Source organism: Oncorhynchus clarkii, chromosome 10, assembly GCF_045791955.1.
Source record: "Oncorhynchus clarkii lewisi isolate Uvic-CL-2024 chromosome 10, UVic_Ocla_1.0, whole genome shotgun sequence".
Lineage (NCBI taxonomy): Eukaryota > Metazoa > Chordata > Actinopteri > Salmoniformes > Salmonidae > Oncorhynchus > Oncorhynchus clarkii.
Window position 1 is genome coordinate 65701114 of NC_092156.1, and position 17972 is coordinate 65719085.

The window sequence follows — 17972 nt, forward strand, 5'->3', positions numbered from 1 at the left end:
ATGTACTTCTTGGTGCTGTTACTATGAGCTATAGATTCACATAAAAGTATTTATGGCTCTCCTCTATTTCTCCCTTTTCTCCCCTCGTCTCTTCTTTCTCTCTCTCCTTCTCCGTAGATCCTGACCGAGCAGATCTGCACTCAAGTGATCCATAAACAGCATCCGGACCCAGACTCCAATGTGAAGATTGTCAACCCGCGTGAGTCACCCCTCGGCACCCCACCACTAAATAAATCACCTTTACCTACCGCTGCATGCTTGACCAGACCTAGAGAGCCTCCTCTCCCTTACGGCCGCTGCCAGTGTTATATACTGGCCAACAAATGTGGAGCATAAATTGAGGCTACAGAACTATACTACTCAAACGGTATGTGATCATATACGATTAGGCTAATAGTGGTCGTGTTGGGCTATAAGATTCAGCTGGTACATTTTAAGTACATTTTGTATTTATTTTTTATATATAATAAAAAAGAGTAGCTATTGAGAGAAAAAAAACCTACTTAATGAAATGATATTGTGACATATTTAAAAAAAAAAATGTTTCACAGCAAATTAAAGTTGTGAAATATCAGTTTTATTCAGTTGATGTTCCCACAAGAGCTGAAGTGGAACTGAATAAAATGAGTGCATCGTTAAAGACCTCATGAAATCAACACCAGGCCCTGCGGCATTATATAATGTTAGTAAGAAGCCTTTTCCTACTTTAGAAACTCAACTGTCATTTTTCAAAAGTAGGTATTTGATCCATCCGGGAAATGACGCAACAAGCTTACATGGCAACTTAATATTTCAATAAGTTGATACACTATTGCATTATGTGGTATTTTTAATAAGAGTTTAGAGGAACAGGAATTTATAGTTCAAAATGTATCTCACAGACCATTTTACAGTTTTTCTTGGCAATTAGAAACATTTAAAAAATTATGTTTGAATTATGCAAAGGGGTTCTCATTTGATGTTTATCTTTTTAATATTCTGATAATGTACACATACAGTCATTTAAAGTAATACTCCCAGAGATGTAGCTGTTTCCAGGTTACTACCAGTGGCATATTTTCATATACATGCCTCATTAAGAGGGACTACGTTCATGCTTAGTTTCTGTTTGATGCAACGTAACAAGCTCATAGCAACCTCATTGCTTTGATCAATGTACTTGTCTCATCCTGTCCTCGTCTAGTATTTTCAGACCATTACTTACCTCTAATTTCACATGCCAGCTCTCAAAACCTTTTCATATGTGGGAGAATCAACTTCCCCAGCTGTGGCGGAGAGGGGGGAAAGAACTGAGTCAGGCTGAAATCACAACCGACGTTTACTTTAACCCTGCTCTAATCGTACAATTTAGCCTCGTGTGTGTGTGTGTGTGTGTGTTACATATCTCATAGTCACACATTGATTAGCATAGGCCCTTTATTGTGGTAAAGGCATCCAGTCGTGTGCAGTGTAAAATAGAGACTATGTGCTTTTTGCATGTGAACTGAACACACTTTATGGGAGTTCTGAGCCATGGGAGCACCATGGAGTCTGTTTCTCCTTTACTGTAGCTGCCTGCGCTCTCTTCTTGATGTTATCTGCTCTGAAGCCTCAAAATGGGCCTGATTGCAGTCTTTAGTAACGTCAGAGCGAATCAAACAAACTAAGGAAGTACCGTTTCCCTTAAATTAACTTCATGGAAAGAACCCAAGACCAAATGGGGGGGAAAAAGACCCCATACTCACATCTCTCCATCCCCCAGTAACATGCAGAGGTCATTTTCTGGCAGTGAGAGTTCAGTGATTCATAATTTGATTGACTAAGTCGTATAGAAACAACAAACGTCTGGGCTGCGAGGGGTCCTTGTTGGTTACCATCGGTTACCACCAAGGTCCAAGACGACAAAGTGAAATCATAAACCCCCCCTTCCTGACTCAAGCTAAATGGACACTGACATAGTCTATATAATTCATCTAAACAGCCAGTCTCTTTAGGTTAACTAAAGAAAGGGTTCCAGGAAGCCTGCATAGGACTCTGGCAGGCGTGGTACACAAACAAACAAACACACACACACACACACACACACACACACACACACACACATCTCTGAGTTGAAACAATAGCAAATTTTGTTTGATCGTTTCCACCACATAGATGTTGAGGTGTCTGCTGACAGTGAAATCAAGATGGCTTGTGACACAATGAGATGTTGAGATGAATTGTCTGATTGTGTTGTTGAATTGTGGTCTGACTCTTATTCCCTCTGCAATTGATTTTTCATTTCAAAAATCCCTTATTTTTTTGCTATTTAGGATACACAATTTGAATCACTCATAGGGAGTATAATAGTATTATTCAGTATCAATATTAAGATATTTTTAATTTTTTAAAATCAGTATTGTAGCATGTCACAATTTTCATACTACTTTCAAAACAATCAGAATTTATTTAAATTGATTAATTTATTTAAATGAATTCTCAGATTGTCTCTTGCTTTATCACGTCTTATTTGGTGAATCAGTATTAACAACTCCTTATTTTAATGAAGATATGATACTATGACAGACAACAGTCTGTTCTCTGCATTCCTCTGCTGACCGTCTGTTCTGTACGACCCGAGTCAGTAACCCTGCAGGCAAAGTAGTGGGTCTGTGTGTACTAAACCGTGTCAGACACCGTAACGGGGCATTAACAGAACGTGTTTTCCTGTGTTTTGACAGAGGTCCTGAAGGTGATCGCTGCCTTGCTGAAGAACTCTCCCCTCTCCCCAGAGAGCATGGAGGTGCGCAGGGTCTTCCTGTCAGACATGATCAAACTGTTCAATAACAGCAAAGATAACCGGAGGTAAGGAACGTCTCAGCCCTGAAGTGTACTACCAAGTACACCACATTCTAGTACACTACATAGCACACTACGACAGGGTCTTCCTGTCAGACATGATCATGATCTGTTCAATAACAGCATATATAACAGGAGGTAAGGAACAACTCAGCCCTGGATTGGACTACTCTGCAATAGATTACCACTAAACAAGAACTGGGTTCAAATAGAATTTGAAATCATTTAAATACTTTGAGGGTTTGCTTGAGCCCGCCTGGAGTGCCAGGTGGGCGGAGCTTTGCAGTTTTGCGACTATTCCATTGGTTCAGTTGCGCCAGGCAACCTCAGTCAAGCACAATCAATCCACTATAGGGAGTATTTGAAAGGAAACCAATACTATTTGAACCCAGGTCTGCACCAATAGCACTTCAATACAGCCCTCTGGTTGAGTTCAGTACATGTTTTTCTGGCATACATCCCCTGTCCAATTACATCTCCCAGTTCCTCATGCTGGCGCCATGCTGGGGCTTTACTGCAGTGAGGCCAACAAGCTTTGTCCTTCATATGCTCAGAGTACAGGATGTTTTCAAATGTTTGTGTTATGTTTGTGTGTATGCACGCACATGCAATACAGTTTCTTCGGAGCGCTCATATCTGTGTGTGTTTGTGTGTGTCTATCAGGAGCCTGCTGCAGTGCTCGGTGTGGCAGGATTGGATGCTCTCTCTGTGCTTCATCAACCCCAAGAGCAGCGAGGAGCAGAAGGTCACTGAGATGGTGTACGCCATCTTCCGCATCCTGCTCTACCACGCCATCAAGTACGAGTGGGGCGGCTGGCGCGTGTGGGTGGACACCCTGTCCATCACCCACTCCAAGGTCAGAGAGCTCATTAACCCCGTCAGACGGTCAACCAAACTCTGTCTCACGGAGAGCACCAGGGCTTCTGGATAGGTTTCTATACGTCTCTGTGGATTGTCGACTCTTTCTCTTGCTCTTCCAATCTATTTGTTCTCTCTCTTTTTAACTACGTCATTTTCTCTTTTTCATCACAGCTCTCATTCGCTCTCCTCTTACTTTCTCTCTCTTTCTTTAGCACGCTGAAATTAGACTCCACTCACCTCGCTGCCCTTTCTCCTACCTCAGCTTCTCCAGGGCGCTCAGCCGTCAAGATCTATCTCAACTCTCTATCCAACCAGTCAGGGGCTTCCTTTTTTAAGTTTGATCCTGACATAATAACAGTCTCAGAGGAAATGTCCAAAGATCCCTCCTAGCCTCAATGACCCACTCATAGATTAATAGTGACTGACTAACAGAGAAGTGCCTCTCTCTCTGTGCCCGTCAGATCCAGCCTGGTGGATATCTTGTGCTGATTATGATGTGAAAACGGCAGTGTGCTGGCTTAATGGAATCCGTTCTTTTTTCTCTTCCATCCCTTCTAGTCATTTATTTATGTATTGAGTTTCCCACTCTAGTTAAACATAAACTACCGGCTCTTCTTATTTCAGAAACTCAATTTAAAAAAAGGCTGTTTAAAAATGAATTGTTGATATTGGATTACGGAGCCAGGTTCCAAGGCAGTGAAGTAATTTGGTCGGTGTCGGATTGTGGTGTGGGTGGCTTATTAAGCTTGGCATATTGGAGGTTGGTTGAGGGAAACGAGGCTTTTTTTGTGTTGAGGTGGATGTCTATGGAGTTCTGAGGATGTAGTGATGGATAAAGGCCACTAGGGGTCACAGTTACACCATTTGGCTCTTTCTCTCTCCTTAGGACTGAAGTTGGTTGGCTTGGTTGCACAGTATTTGCGAGACCAAAACCTTAAGCCTGTCCGTGTGTATCCAACCTAAAGGTTGTAATGCGAAAAAATAACTGTGTCTCTAGTATCATATCTGACTGAAGGATTTCTCATATAATTAAGGACAGTGCTGAGTTAATATGTAGTTGTGGAGACGTGGAAAAAAACAAACAAAGAAAGCTACAAAATGACATTTTCCAATTCTGGCTAGACTGTTCCAAATGGTTCTGCTGCCGTTTCTGCATTTTTGCCTTGGGACTTTAAGTGTCTTATCGTGACAGGCATTTTTCAGTAATTTCCTTTTTGTGATGTCATTTTGTACTAAAGCTGTTCATAGACAAATGATAAGGACTATTTCACTTCAGAGTTTTACACAAGCTTAAACATCAAATCACGATGATTGCTTTCTACACTGTAGACTAACAGTAAATACACAGCATTTATTCACGAGACCTTTAAAACATGTTATTTTTTCCATGAAAGCACACCATGAATGATTCTTCACATATTTATTGATATATTGTATATTAAAGAATAGTTTTGCAGAAACATTACCCTTTTAAATGAGCTGGGAGCGGATGCGAAGACACATGTTAAAAGTCATAGGCTTGTCCAATTGACATCAGTCCTGTGCAGTACAAAATAAACCCAAAGTGACTGTTTATTTGTAAATAACACCTTGTGTGTTTAGGGTTGTGTGTCGCCCCGAGCTTATTGCTGTAGCACGTTGCACATGGCCACAATCACACGCTGCTCTGTAGTTTCACTTTACGACACTGCCATACCAGCCGCTGTGCAGAAAAGTGTGCGACTGAGTAGAGGAGTTGATCATTCTCTTCAGTACTGGACAGATGGTAATTGCCCTTTCCCATAATTGCACAAGATTAATGCTCTTGCTGCTTAGCTCTGTTTACAGTGCCCAAGCACTAATCTAAAAACAGCACCCCCCCCCCCCACACACACACACACACACACACACACACACACACACACACAGAGGGTCCCATGCAGTCTTTGAATTGGGTAGGGGCGGCGGGCACTAGCCATCCAGATACATGCATTTGCTATATAAAAAAATCCTGTAGAAACTCAATTGCAATTTTATTGTCCGGTTTGATAGATTTCCTGCCACCTCTGTAGCACCAGAGCTGTTTGTCACTGTTGATCTCTCCTCCCACGGCTGGTGTGTGTGTGTGTGTGTGTGTCTACCACTCTCTCCCTCTACCCACACACATTGTCTCCTCCTTCGCTCTGAGGTTTCTAGAAAGCCTATTCTGAACACATTGAATATTCATCCTGAGCTGCACCTCAACAATCAGAGAAACAAGGCCTCATCAATTTAACCAGCCCACCGGGAGCATCCTGATAAATACAGACACGCATTCAGAAGTATCTACATACTGTATACACATACCTTCTGCTATGCATCTAAGCCTCTATCCATTTCATGTTTTATTTGCAGTTTGGAACACATTGTGTATATTACGCAATTGAAAAGAAGTGCCTCTGTTTCTTATGTGAATTTTTATGAAAATGGAATAAATTAATTTATACATTTCCCACAAAAATAACGCTGTTTTTTTAAGTCATATGATTTCTTATTACATGAACACTGAATCCCGTATCACTGATGTATTACTTACATTATTACAGTGAAATCACCTCTGCCTAATGTAATGCTCTTTTAAAATCAATAATTCTGCTAATAAGGTGATACTAGACATTTCACTTCTAGCCTCTTTTGAATCATAATGACCAAACCTGTACACGTCAGTGGTGGAGAAGACCGGGTTAGTAGTGGGGTACATGAACTGTACTACAGTATATTTAACATGGCCAGAGGGCGATAGAGGGAGATTTTCAGAAATTGCTTCCATCTTTCCTTGCCTGCCCAGACTGAGCTAAAGCAGCACTAGTCTAGATGACACCAGTTCAGGTGACTTCCAGATGTCCCTGTAGTCTGCTGTAGACTCCTGAATGGTCACCTGGGATAATATGAAATGATGTGATTGGACCACTTGGACCTGCTGGGTGACTTTAGATGCAACTGGACATGTATGACTGTCTGGCAGATCCTGTGTGTGTGTGCAGTCAAAGGTCACGCCTGTGTGTAACTGTTGGTTGTGTGGGGTGGGTGCACATGTGTATATAAAGTATGATGAATGCACACCTTTCTGTATGAATGAACCAACATGTTAGCGTGTGTGTACACAAATGTGTGTGTCCTTTATCTGAGCCAGAGCAGCAGCAGGCTTTGTGCTGAAGTGTGAGCAGACCAGGCAGATGTTTCTGCAGGTGGGCCTGCTGACACCACACACACACAATGCCTTTCTCCCAGCTCTGCACACAAATGAGTTGGATTTGAGGAAGATTTCTAAATCAGTCATCAGTGTGTGAAGGACTCCGTATCCTTTTAGCGTCAACAGTCAGCTTCTCTGTAGCATCCACCTTGTGGAAATGATGACATCAGACATTAACAGATGAAGAGACATTAGTGCAGGAGTGCTTGTGAAGCAGAAGAAGCCAGATGAGGCTTTCAGATATCTCGTCCTGTTTGAATCATGTCTATTTGTACCCTTTTATTAGATCAATAGCCGCTTGTACACATTACAAACTGTGTGTTTACTCTAATGTGGACGCTAGTTCTCTACTAGCAGCAGTTCACAAGACACAAGGGAGTATGGATCCACAGTACAAAGCCTCCCAGTATTGAGACTCAACATGTTGATGTAGCTTCTAGACTCTCTCTATTGTTCAGCCTTAATGCAGAGATGGACACATCGACAACTCCACAAAGGAGAGGGAAGTGCAGGACATGGAGAACATTGACCAGGGCTGCGCACATGCACGGATACACACACACACACACACACACACACACACACACACACACAATACGGTCTACAGGACTTCTCATAGGGTAAACTGTAGGCCTAGTGTGTGTTGTATAGAAGTTCCACAGTGCTGAGGCTGAGCAGTGGGAGTTATTGGGATATCTACGTATTACCTTAGTTTCCCTAAACAAATGAGACTGTATCTGGTCCTACTTAGAATTGTCTGGTGGCCCACCTGTGGACTGTCCCATAGCTTGGGAACACAACTGTGTGAGCTATAGGAGGACAATGTAACTGTCTGGCTGTCCTTAACCATGTGGTCTTAATGGACGCCCTTCTGGTTCCCAAAGACATCACCAGTCAGTGCTCTGCTCGGATTCCTGCTTCACATGATCAGGGGAAAATGATCTAGGAAAGGAGGGAGAGAGAGAGAACAAGAAAAAGAAAGGGGGAGAGGGAGGAAAAAGAGAGAGCGAAACAGTGAAAGGAAGAGTTCTGTCCAGGGTTCCGTCCAGGCAGGACTGCGGCAGGCAGAGACAGACGACATTGATTTGGGAGGAGGGAGGAATTGCATTTAGCTAATTGGATTAGAGCCGCGCTGGCTTTCCCCATTTCCCCTTTGTTTTGTGGTCGCCGCCTATCTATTGATCTCAATGGGACTCCCAGGTCCTAACCTGCTATAGGGGGTCTCCCTGGACCAGTGGTGAGCCACCCAGCCTCACACCACAGAGCCTGCGGTCTGGGGCCCAGACTGATCTCTGAACAGTTGTTAAATGGACTAAGAGAAGGATGGAGGACTGCAGCCAAACCCTGCATTGTATTCAGGTTCCAGATTGGTCTGCGTTGGGATGTCAGTTTGTATTATGTTGAGTTGAAATGGATTGGAATACAGTTTGTTTACAGGTGGGGTGTTTAGAGGGATATTGAAATTTGATAACCTATGTTTTTTTTCAGTTTGTCATTTCTGTTGTTGTTTATAATGCTATTTGTAAGGTCAATTTGCAGCGCTTTATGATTTGTCTATAGACAGCGCGTCCAGATAATAGCTGTCAGGTTAGAATAGCCTACACTGTTTTCCTACACTACCATAAAAATGTTCCATACCCTTAACCAAGACGTGGACTAGAATTAAATTAGACCAGATTGGCTAAACTGATGCCTTGGCCACCCAGTGCTGCTGGTCTCTTATCGTAGCTCTATGCTAACCACTGTTTTGAATACAGTACAGTACTCCCATTCTAATGGTAATTCAATCTTTATAGAAACCCATTTAAGGCCAACATGCATCATTTTAATGTACTGCATCGCATTGTGACGTTATTCCACTGACTAACCACTCCAGTGTAGTTTCCATATGGTCATACTGCTCTACTTTGAATGCAATGCAGCATGTTTTTAATTGGTAAAAAATGCTAAATGTCAAATGAAGCAGAAACTAATGGGGAGGGGGGGGGAGGCTAAGTCACTAGACTGTGATTGTTAAACCGGAGAGAGAAGGCTAAGTCACTAGACTGTGATTGTTAAACCAGAGAGAGAAGGCTAAGTTACTAGACTGTGATTGTTAAACCGGAGAGAGAAGGCTAAGTCACTAGACTGTGATTGTTAAACCGGAGAGAGAAGGCTAAGTCACTAGACTGTGATTGTTAAACCGGAGAGAGAAGGCTAAGTTACTAGACTGTGATTGTTAAACCGGAGAGAGAAGGCTAAGTCACTAGACTGTGATCGTTAAACCGGAGAGAGAAGGCTAAGTCACTAGACTGTGATTGTTAAACCAGAGAGAGAAGGCCGTTACTATCGGTGAGGAGAGAGGAGAAGGCTAAGTCACTAGACTGTGATCGTTAAACCGGAGAGAGGACGTTACTATCGGTGCGTTTAGAAAGGCCTCTTTACTTTTCTACTCTGAGAAAACAGATATGGATTAACAATCACAGCCAACCCAGTACCAGAAGATTAATGACCAGCCTTGTAGCCATCTAATTTAGAACATTAATGACTAACGCCTAATTAATTACAAATTCTCTCTCTCTCTCGCTCTCTCTCGGTCTCTCTCTCTCTCTCTCGGTCTCTCTCTCTCTCTCTCGGTGTCTCTCTCTCTCTCTCTCGGTGTCTCTCTCTCTCTCTCTCGGTGTCTCTCTCTCTCTCGGTGTCTCTCTCTCTCTCTCGGTCTCTCTCTCTCGGTGTCTCTCTCTCTCTCTCGGTGTCTCTCTCTCTCTCTCTCGGTGTCTCTCTCTCTCTCTCTCGGTGTCTCTCTATCTCTCTCTCGGTGTCTCTCTATCTCTCTCTCGGTGTCTCTCTATCTCTCTCTCGGTGTCTCTCTATCTCTCTCAGTGTCTCTCTCTCTCGGTCTCTCTCGGTCTCTCTCTCGGTCTCTCTCTCTCGGTGTCTCTCTCGGTCTCTCTCTCTCTCTCGGTCTCTCTCTCTCTCTCTCTCTCTCTCGGTCTGTCTCTCTCGGTCTCTCGGTCTCTCTCTCTGTCTCTCGGTCTCTCTCTCTGTCTCTCTCTCTCTCGGTCTCTCTCTCGGTCTCTCTCTCTCTCTCTATCTCTCTCTCTCTCTCTCTGTGTCTCTCTCTCTCTCTCTCTGTGTCTCTCTCTCTCTCTAGGTCTCTAAATGTTCTTAGTTAAAAGCAGCGTAGTTGATCTAGTTTGGATATATTTTCTCCCTCTTTACTCCCCTTTGACTTTCTGTCCTCAGAGCCACAGTGATTAATGCAGAGCCTTAAATTAGGAGAGTGATGATTTGCCGATGACACACAGACGCTGTTCAACTGGCAGACACACTTTACAGTATCTACTAACTCATCTATGACTGCTAACATGGATGGGTGATGGTCTCTTCCTCAAATGCCACAGCAGATAATTGTCCTCTATTGACTCCCAGATGGTGACGAGATGATACTCTGTCACTGACCCTCAGGCAATGGGGGTGGCAGGTAGCCTAGTGGTTAAGAGCATTGGGCCAGTAACCCGAAAGGTCACTGGTTTGACTCGCCGACTAAGTGAAAAATCTAGCAATGTGCCCTTGAGCAAGGCACTTAACCCAAATTGCTCATGTAAGTCGCTCTGGATAAATGACTAAAATGTAAAAAATATATTATCTACGTAGCTAAAATCTGGTCTAAAGTTCTGCTGAAAGACTACAATGTAAAACATATATCTATGTAGCTAAAATCTGGTCTAAAGTTTGTTGTAAGGCCCCACATGGTGCCTGTCAAATGAAGCTAATGCTTTGCTTTGTTTGTTGTTTATGTTTGCAGGTGACCTTTGAGCAGCACAAGGAGAACCTGGCCCGTATGTTCCGTCAGTACCAGAGACTGGGCTCCGAGGGCGATGCAGATGGTATCCGGACCATTTCCGGGGCCAGCCGAGACTCTGAGATTCTGGGCCAGCTCCGGACCAACAGGGATCAGGGGGAGGAGACTGCCCCCTCCACCATGATCGAGCTCACCATTGACCCAGAGGGGGTCCCCCAGAACCAGGAGTCCCCCAACACTACCCCTCCCTCAGCAACCTCAGCATCTACTTCTACCCCCAGCCCTCCAGAGAGAGAAGGAGATAGAAGTCAGAGGGGTCAAGCACCCATAACTGTGTCCAACATGCTGGCCAGAGCTGAAGAAGAAGAGGAGGAGGAGGAACTACAGCAGGTCCAGAATCAGATCTCTGAGGATCAGAGAGGAGGTGCTGGTGACAGAGCTGAAGCTACTCCACAGGAGACTGAAGCTAAACTTACTGGGGATAAAGTCAGCAGTAAGACTGTTGAGGCCATGGCTGTGACTGAGACAGCCACAGACAAGACTGATGAAGCTGCAGCAGCTAGCACAGCTGAAACAGACGAAGCGACCAGGCCAGAAACTGATGACGCGAAGGTGGCTAAATCAGAAACATGCGACGATGCTAAAACGTCTGATACCGACAAAGTAGTTAGGCCTCAAACGGATGGAGAGAAGGGGTCAGAAACGCACAGCTCCAAAGCCTCCAACGTTCTTATGTCTGAAGATTCCCTGAACGAACCCAAGGAACTGGAACTGGCAAAGCAACCTGAGGAACAGGTCTCTGCTGCCATCTCGGCCTGCCAGGAGGGGTCAGCGGTCGGGGCATCTGTCCAGTCAGTCAGTGACCAGGTCCGACCCAGCTCCACCGACGACAGCATGGAGGAATCCTCTTTTGTCTCCGCCGCTGGTGGAGAGGAGGAAGAAAAGGAGGAAGAGGAGGTGAAGACAGAGGAGGTTGTAGTTGAGGAGGAGAAGATGGAAGAGGTTAAAGCAGAGGAGATCAAGACAGAGGTTAAAACTGGAAAGGAGAAGGAAGAGAAGAGTGTTGCCGAGGTCACAAAGTCAGCAGTGGAAAGTCAAGCCACACCACCTGCTTCTGTACCTGAGGAGAGTCCGACACAACCCCCTAAAATGGAGGAGATTGACCTTGACCCGTCTGCACCAGGCACCGACCCCACCAGCACAGAGCCAGCACGGCAGCCTTTAGAGTCCACAACATCGCCCCCTACAGCCCTGGAGGCCATACTACAACCAGCAGCAGTCGGGGCCACTGTCTCTAAATCTGAAACTTCACAGGCTGTAGCACCAGCAGAGGCCCCCAGCACCAAGGCGGTCCAGCCAGAAGCCCCACAGGCCTCAGGGGCCACAGAGGCCCCCAGCAGCAGGACTGAAACCTCTCCAAAGGTAGCCACTGCTACTGCTGTGGAGGCAGGGAAAGACAGTGCAGCAGAGGGCCCTGGCTCTGCCACCAAGACCAAAGAGATCCACATTGCCAGGCTGGATGTGTCCAGTGTGGCCTCAGACACAGAGAGACTGGCTCTAAAGGAGACCTCCACACCTGTATGTCATCACTGCTTTCATCTATTTACTGGTCTTGTGTCTTTCACGAAAAGTGCTTTATAATATACAGTATGTACGTATGGCTATATGGCTTCAGCTAATCCTGTTTATATTTATATGGCTAATGCTGAAGCCAAAGCTAATCCTGTTTATATTTATATGGGTAATGCTAAAGCCAAAGCTAATCCTGTTTATATTTATATGGCTAATGCTGAAGACAAAGCTAATCCTGTTTATATTTATATGGCTAATGCTAAAGCCAAAGCTAATCCTGTTTATATTTATATGGCTAATGCTGAAGACAAAGATACTCCTTAGCTTAAGCCAATCCTGTTTATATATATGGCTAATGCTGCTGCTAACCGTCTTGAGTGCTGTACCACAGGAAGTTCCTCAGGGCGACGCGGCTGCAGCTGGTGCCTCAGGAGGCCAGGCCAGAGAGAGCAGCTCCTCCGCTCGCTCCACCATGTTCCGTATTCCAGAGTTCCGTTGGTCTCACATGCACCAGCGCCTGCTCACAGACCTGCTCTTCTCCATCGAGACTGACGTGCAGATGTGGAGGAGGTAAAGGAGGGGAATTGGTTGAAATACATGGAGAATTGCGTAGCATTTTGATCTGATTTCTAACACTAGAATGGTTGCCGGACAGGCGACTTTCCAACTCACTACTTCCAACTCACAACTAACTTACAACAAAAAATTGTCTATCCTGCAAACATTCTGATCTCCGGGTCGTTGCTGTAAATGAGAATGTGCTCTCAGTCAACTTACCTTGTAAAATTAAGGTTGAAAAAAAACTCTGAGAAGTTTAAACAGAATAGATCTATGGTAATCTATGGTAAGACCTGAAAATGGTTGTCTAGCGATGATCAACAACCAACTTGACAGAGCTTGAAGAATTTTGAAAAGAATAATGGGCAATTGTTGTACAATTCAGGTGTGTAAAGCTCTTAGAGACTTACCCAGAAAGACTCACGAGTGTAATCGCTGCCAAAGGTGCTTCTTCAAAGTGTTGAAAAGGGAGCGTGAATACTTATGTCAATTAGATATTTCTGTATTTCATTTTCAATAAATTAGGAAACATAAAAATAAAAAAAATGTTTCCGTTTGTCTATATAGGATATTGTGTCTAGATGGGTGATGGGAAAAAATATATTTAATCAATTTTGAATTCAGGCTGTAACACAACAAAATGTGGAATATTTCAAGGGGTATGAATACATTCTGAAGGTGCTGAAGGCATTGATTGTGTTGTACATTGATTCAATGGTTATAATGTTTAGCTTCTATGTACCTCTGTGTAATTTGTGCCCGTCTCCTCTCTCCCAGTCACTCCACTAAGACGGTGATGGACTTTGTGAACAGCAGTGAGAATGTGGTGTTTGTCCACAACACAGTACACCTCATCTCTCAGGTGGTGGACAACCTCATCATGGCCTGTGGAGGCATCCTGCCCCTGCTTTCTGCTGCCACATCCTCCTCAGTGAGAGACTCTGTCTGTCTGGCTGTTGTGTCGGTCTGTCTGTCTGGCTGTTGTGTCGGTCTGTCTGGCTGTTGTGTCGGTCTGTCTGTCTGGCTGTTGTGTCGGTCTGTCTGGCTGGCTGTTGTGTCGGTCTGTCTGTCTGGCTGTTGTGTCGGTCTGTCTGGCTGGCTGTTGTGTCGGTCTGTCTGGCTGGCTGTTGTGTCGGTCTGTCTGGCTGGCTGTTGTGTCGGTCTGTCTGTCTGGCTGTTGTGTCGGTCTGTCTGTCTGGCTGTTGTGTCGGTCTGTCTGTCTGGCTGTTGTGTCTGTGTGTGTCTCTGTGTGTGTCTGTGTGTGTCTGTGTGTCTGTGTGTGTGTGTGTGTGTGTCTGTCTGTCTCTGTGTGTGTGTCTGTCTGTCTCTGTGTGTGTCTGTCTCTGTGTGTGTCTGTCTCTGTGTGTGTCTGTCTCTGTGTGTGTCTGTCTCTGTGTGTGTCTGTCTCTGTGTGTGTCTGTCTCTGTGTGTGTCTGTCTCTGTGTGTGTCTGTCTCTGTGTGTGTCTGTCTCTGTGTGTGTCTGTCTCTGTGTGTGTCTGTGTGTGTCTGTCTCTGTGTCTGTGTGTGTCTGTCTCTGTGTCTGTGTGTGTCTGTGTCTGTCTGTCTCTGTGTCTGTCTCTGTCTGTCTGTGTGTGTCTGTGTGTCTCTGTCTGTGTGTCTCTGTGTCTGTCTGTGTGTCTCTGTGTCTGTCTGTGTGTCTCTGTCTGTGTGTGTGTGTGTGTGTGTCTCTGTCTGTCTGTGTCTGGTATGTGTATGGCCACCCACAGGAGGTTATCCCTGTCCATCCATCTCCGTTGACCTTTCTCCAATCACATTAGACTACAGTTGGCCAGTGCTAACATGGTTAGTGTGTTTTTGTACTGTCTGACCCCAGTGACAGAAGCACTCCAGTATAACATAAACCCTGATGGACCTGTGGTCCTCTGTCTCCCCTCCATACCTCTCCCTTTACCATTTACACTGGAAACGATGTCCAGTGTGGACTGGTGGCTGTTGCTACAGCAGGGGTCAATTCCATCATAATTAGATTCAAAGACCGGTTTGAATTCAATGAGGATTTAATCTGATTGAAATCTGAAATGAATGTTGCTCAGCAGACGTTGAACCATTTTCCTTTCTTACCAAACATGGTCCCTAAGTTGACTAATAGCTACATGTCATAATTTAGTTTGGATTTGACAGTAATGATGCTAGTGATGGTGGTGTTTGTCCCTCTTCTTCTCCTCAGCATGATCTGGAGAACATTGAGCCGTCCCAGGGTCTGTCGGTGGAGGCGTCGGTCACCTTCCTGCAGCGCCTCATCAACCTGGTGGATGTTCTGATCTTCGCCTCCTCCCTCAACTTCACTGAGATCGAGGCTGAGAAGAACATGTCCTCTGGCGGTATCCTCAGACAAAGCCTCCGTCTGGGTACGTATGGAAGAACCTCTCTGCCTCTCTCTCCTCCTCCATCCCTTCTGGTATTTTCCATCTCCTCACATCTCCTCTCCCCAGTTCCCATCTTCTCTTCCTGTTCTGTTCTTTACATGTCCTCCCTTCTTGTTTCCCTCTTTTCCTCGTCTCTTCACTTCCTCCTTTTCTCACCCTTTTCCTCCTCATTCAACTCTTTTTATCAATCCCCCTCTATATCAGACTGCAGTAGACTCTAATAGCAGCCTGAGCTGCCAAAGCTCTCCATAGCGTATCCTCTCTCTTTCTCGCTCTCTCTCTCTTGGCTCGTAGCAGCCCTCTCTTATCTTGTTATTATAACCCCTCTGTGCTGTAACACTCTAAAATGGCCGCCTATGATTAGTCGATTCCCCCGTAATGGCCCTGGCTGTAGCCCTAGGCCTGCCTCTCTCTCTTTCTCTTTCTCTGCCTCATGTTCCAGTCTATTAAAGTAACCCAGTGACAGCTCCGAGACACGGCTAGACCCCTGCTCTGCTAGCTGAATAAAATATACTTCAAATGCTTTACATTATTCATTTTATTCAGGCACTACATTACACCAACCACCTTATCCAACCTCCAACCCACCCCTCAGCTCCCTAGTACAGTAAGACTATGCATGGGGATTTAAACCATCTGCTCCATTTGGGTAATGGGCCGTGCTCCGGTATCCATTTTTGCTTTTAAATACTCCTTACAAACTAGCTCGTAAACAAAATGGTGGCCCTGTACGCCACCTTGTTCAGCTGATTATCCAGTCGCATTATTTTTTTCTGGGTTTATCCCAACGGCCATTCTCATTGGTGGGGAGCTCGGTGGAGAGAGTGATGCTGTCGTAGCAAATGCCTGCTTTTAGAGAGCTGCCGTTATGAGATGAATTTTTGATGAGGTATTCTTTCCCTGTTGCTGGTGCAGTAATCTGATTTGGGTAGACTGTAACAAGGTTTCAAGGGGGAACTTACACACACACACACACGCACACACAGGCACACAGACACACACACACGCACACACACACACACACGCACACACAGGCACACAGACACACACACACACACACACACACACACACAGGCACACACAGGCACACACAGGCACACACACACACAGGCACACACACACACAGGCACACACACACACACACACACACACACACACACACACACACACACACACACACACACACACACACACACAGGCACACACAGGCACACAAACAAACACACTGCCTCTCCTGAAGGCCTTAATGTAAAACTCCAGACCATTCCAGATGAAATACTTCCACCTCTAATTTAGACGGTTCAGAAATGACATTTGTCAGTTGTCAAATACAGAAATGAGGGAGGGGCTAAAAGAAGGATAGAAAGCAAAATCGAAAGCGGCAATATAGCACCGCAATATATCATATATAAAAAAAATGCCCCCTTGGTAGGAGCCAGAAACCTACCTGAAGTTATCAAACAGTGGATATTTGACCTCATGTTCTGTGATGTAGTTTGTTTCCCAGGCAAGACCCACATGTAGTGAGGCACCATTGTCATCCAATATTGAATGAACCTCATGCAGGGTTTGGATACAGTGAGAACTAGTGTGACCTTGGATACAGTTAGAACTAGTGTGACCTTGGATACAGTTAGAACTAGTGTGACCTTGGATACAGTTAGAACTAGTGTGACCTTGGATACAGTTAGAACTAGTGTGACCTTGGATACAGTGAGATCTAGTGTGACCTTGGATACAGTTAGAACTAGTGTGACCTTGGATACAGGGAGAACTAGTGTGACCTTGGATACAGTTAGAACTAGTGTGACCTTGGATACAGTTAGAACTAGTGTGACCTTGGATACAGGGAGAACTAGTGTGACCTTGGATACAGGGAGAACTAGTGTGACCTTGGATACAGGGAGAACTAGTGTGACCTTGGATACAGGGAGAACTAGTGTGACCTTGGATACAGTGAGAACTAGTGTGACCTTGGATACAGTTAGAACTAGTGTGACCTTGAATACAGTGGGAACTAGTGTGACCGTGGATACAGTGAGAACGAGTCTGACCTTGGATACAGTTGGAACGAGTGTGACCTTGGATACAGGGAGAACTAGTGTGACCGTGGATACAGTGAGAACGAGTCTGACCGTGGATACAGTTGGAACGAGTGTGACCTTGGATACAGGGAGAACTAGTGTGACCGTGGATACAGTTAGAACTAGTGTGACCTTGGATACAGTGAGATCTAGTGTGACCTTGGATACAGTTAGAACTAGTGTGACCTTGGATACAGGGAGAACTAGTGTGACCTTGGATACAGGGAGAACTAGTGTGACCTTGGATACAGTTAGAACTAGTGTGACCTTGGATACAGTTAGAACTAGTGTGACCTTGAATACAGGGAGAACTAGTGTGACCTTGGATACAGGGAGAACTAGTGTGACCTTGGATACAATGAGAACTAGTGTGACCTTGGATACAGTGAGAACTAGTGTGCCATTGGATACAGTGAGAACTAGTGTGACCTTGGATACAGTTAGAACTAGTGTGACCTTGGATACAGTGGGAACTAGTGTGACCGTGGATACAGTGAGAACAAGTCTGACCTTGGATACAGTTGGAACGAGTGTGACCTTGGATACAGGGAGAACTAGTGTGACCGTGGATACAGTGAGAACGAGTCTGACCGTGGATACAGGGAGAACTAGTGTGACCTTGGATACAGGGAGAACTAGTGTGACCTTGGATACAGGGAGAACTAGTGTGACCTTGGATACAGGAAGAACTAGTGTG

At 45.0% G+C, this 17972-nt stretch overlaps 1 protein-coding gene across 6 annotated transcripts in view; it reads left to right on the top strand.

The window, feature by feature from the left end:
- LOC139419013 (lipopolysaccharide-responsive and beige-like anchor protein) overlaps positions 1-17972 on the top strand; it is a 313075-nt gene that overhangs the window by 80175 nt on the left and 214928 nt on the right. For all 6 annotated transcript variants that reach the window (XM_071168828.1, XM_071168831.1, XM_071168830.1 and 3 more), the window contains exons 20-26: positions 118-199; positions 2700-2823; positions 3481-3673; positions 10677-12251; positions 12637-12815; positions 13581-13734; positions 14993-15173. In XM_071168828.1, the coding sequence (XP_071024929.1) occupies positions 118-199; positions 2700-2823; positions 3481-3673; positions 10677-12251; positions 12637-12815; positions 13581-13734; positions 14993-15173 (2488 nt within the window). The remainder of the gene's footprint in view (positions 1-117; positions 200-2699; positions 2824-3480; positions 3674-10676; positions 12252-12636; positions 12816-13580; positions 13735-14992; positions 15174-17972) is intronic.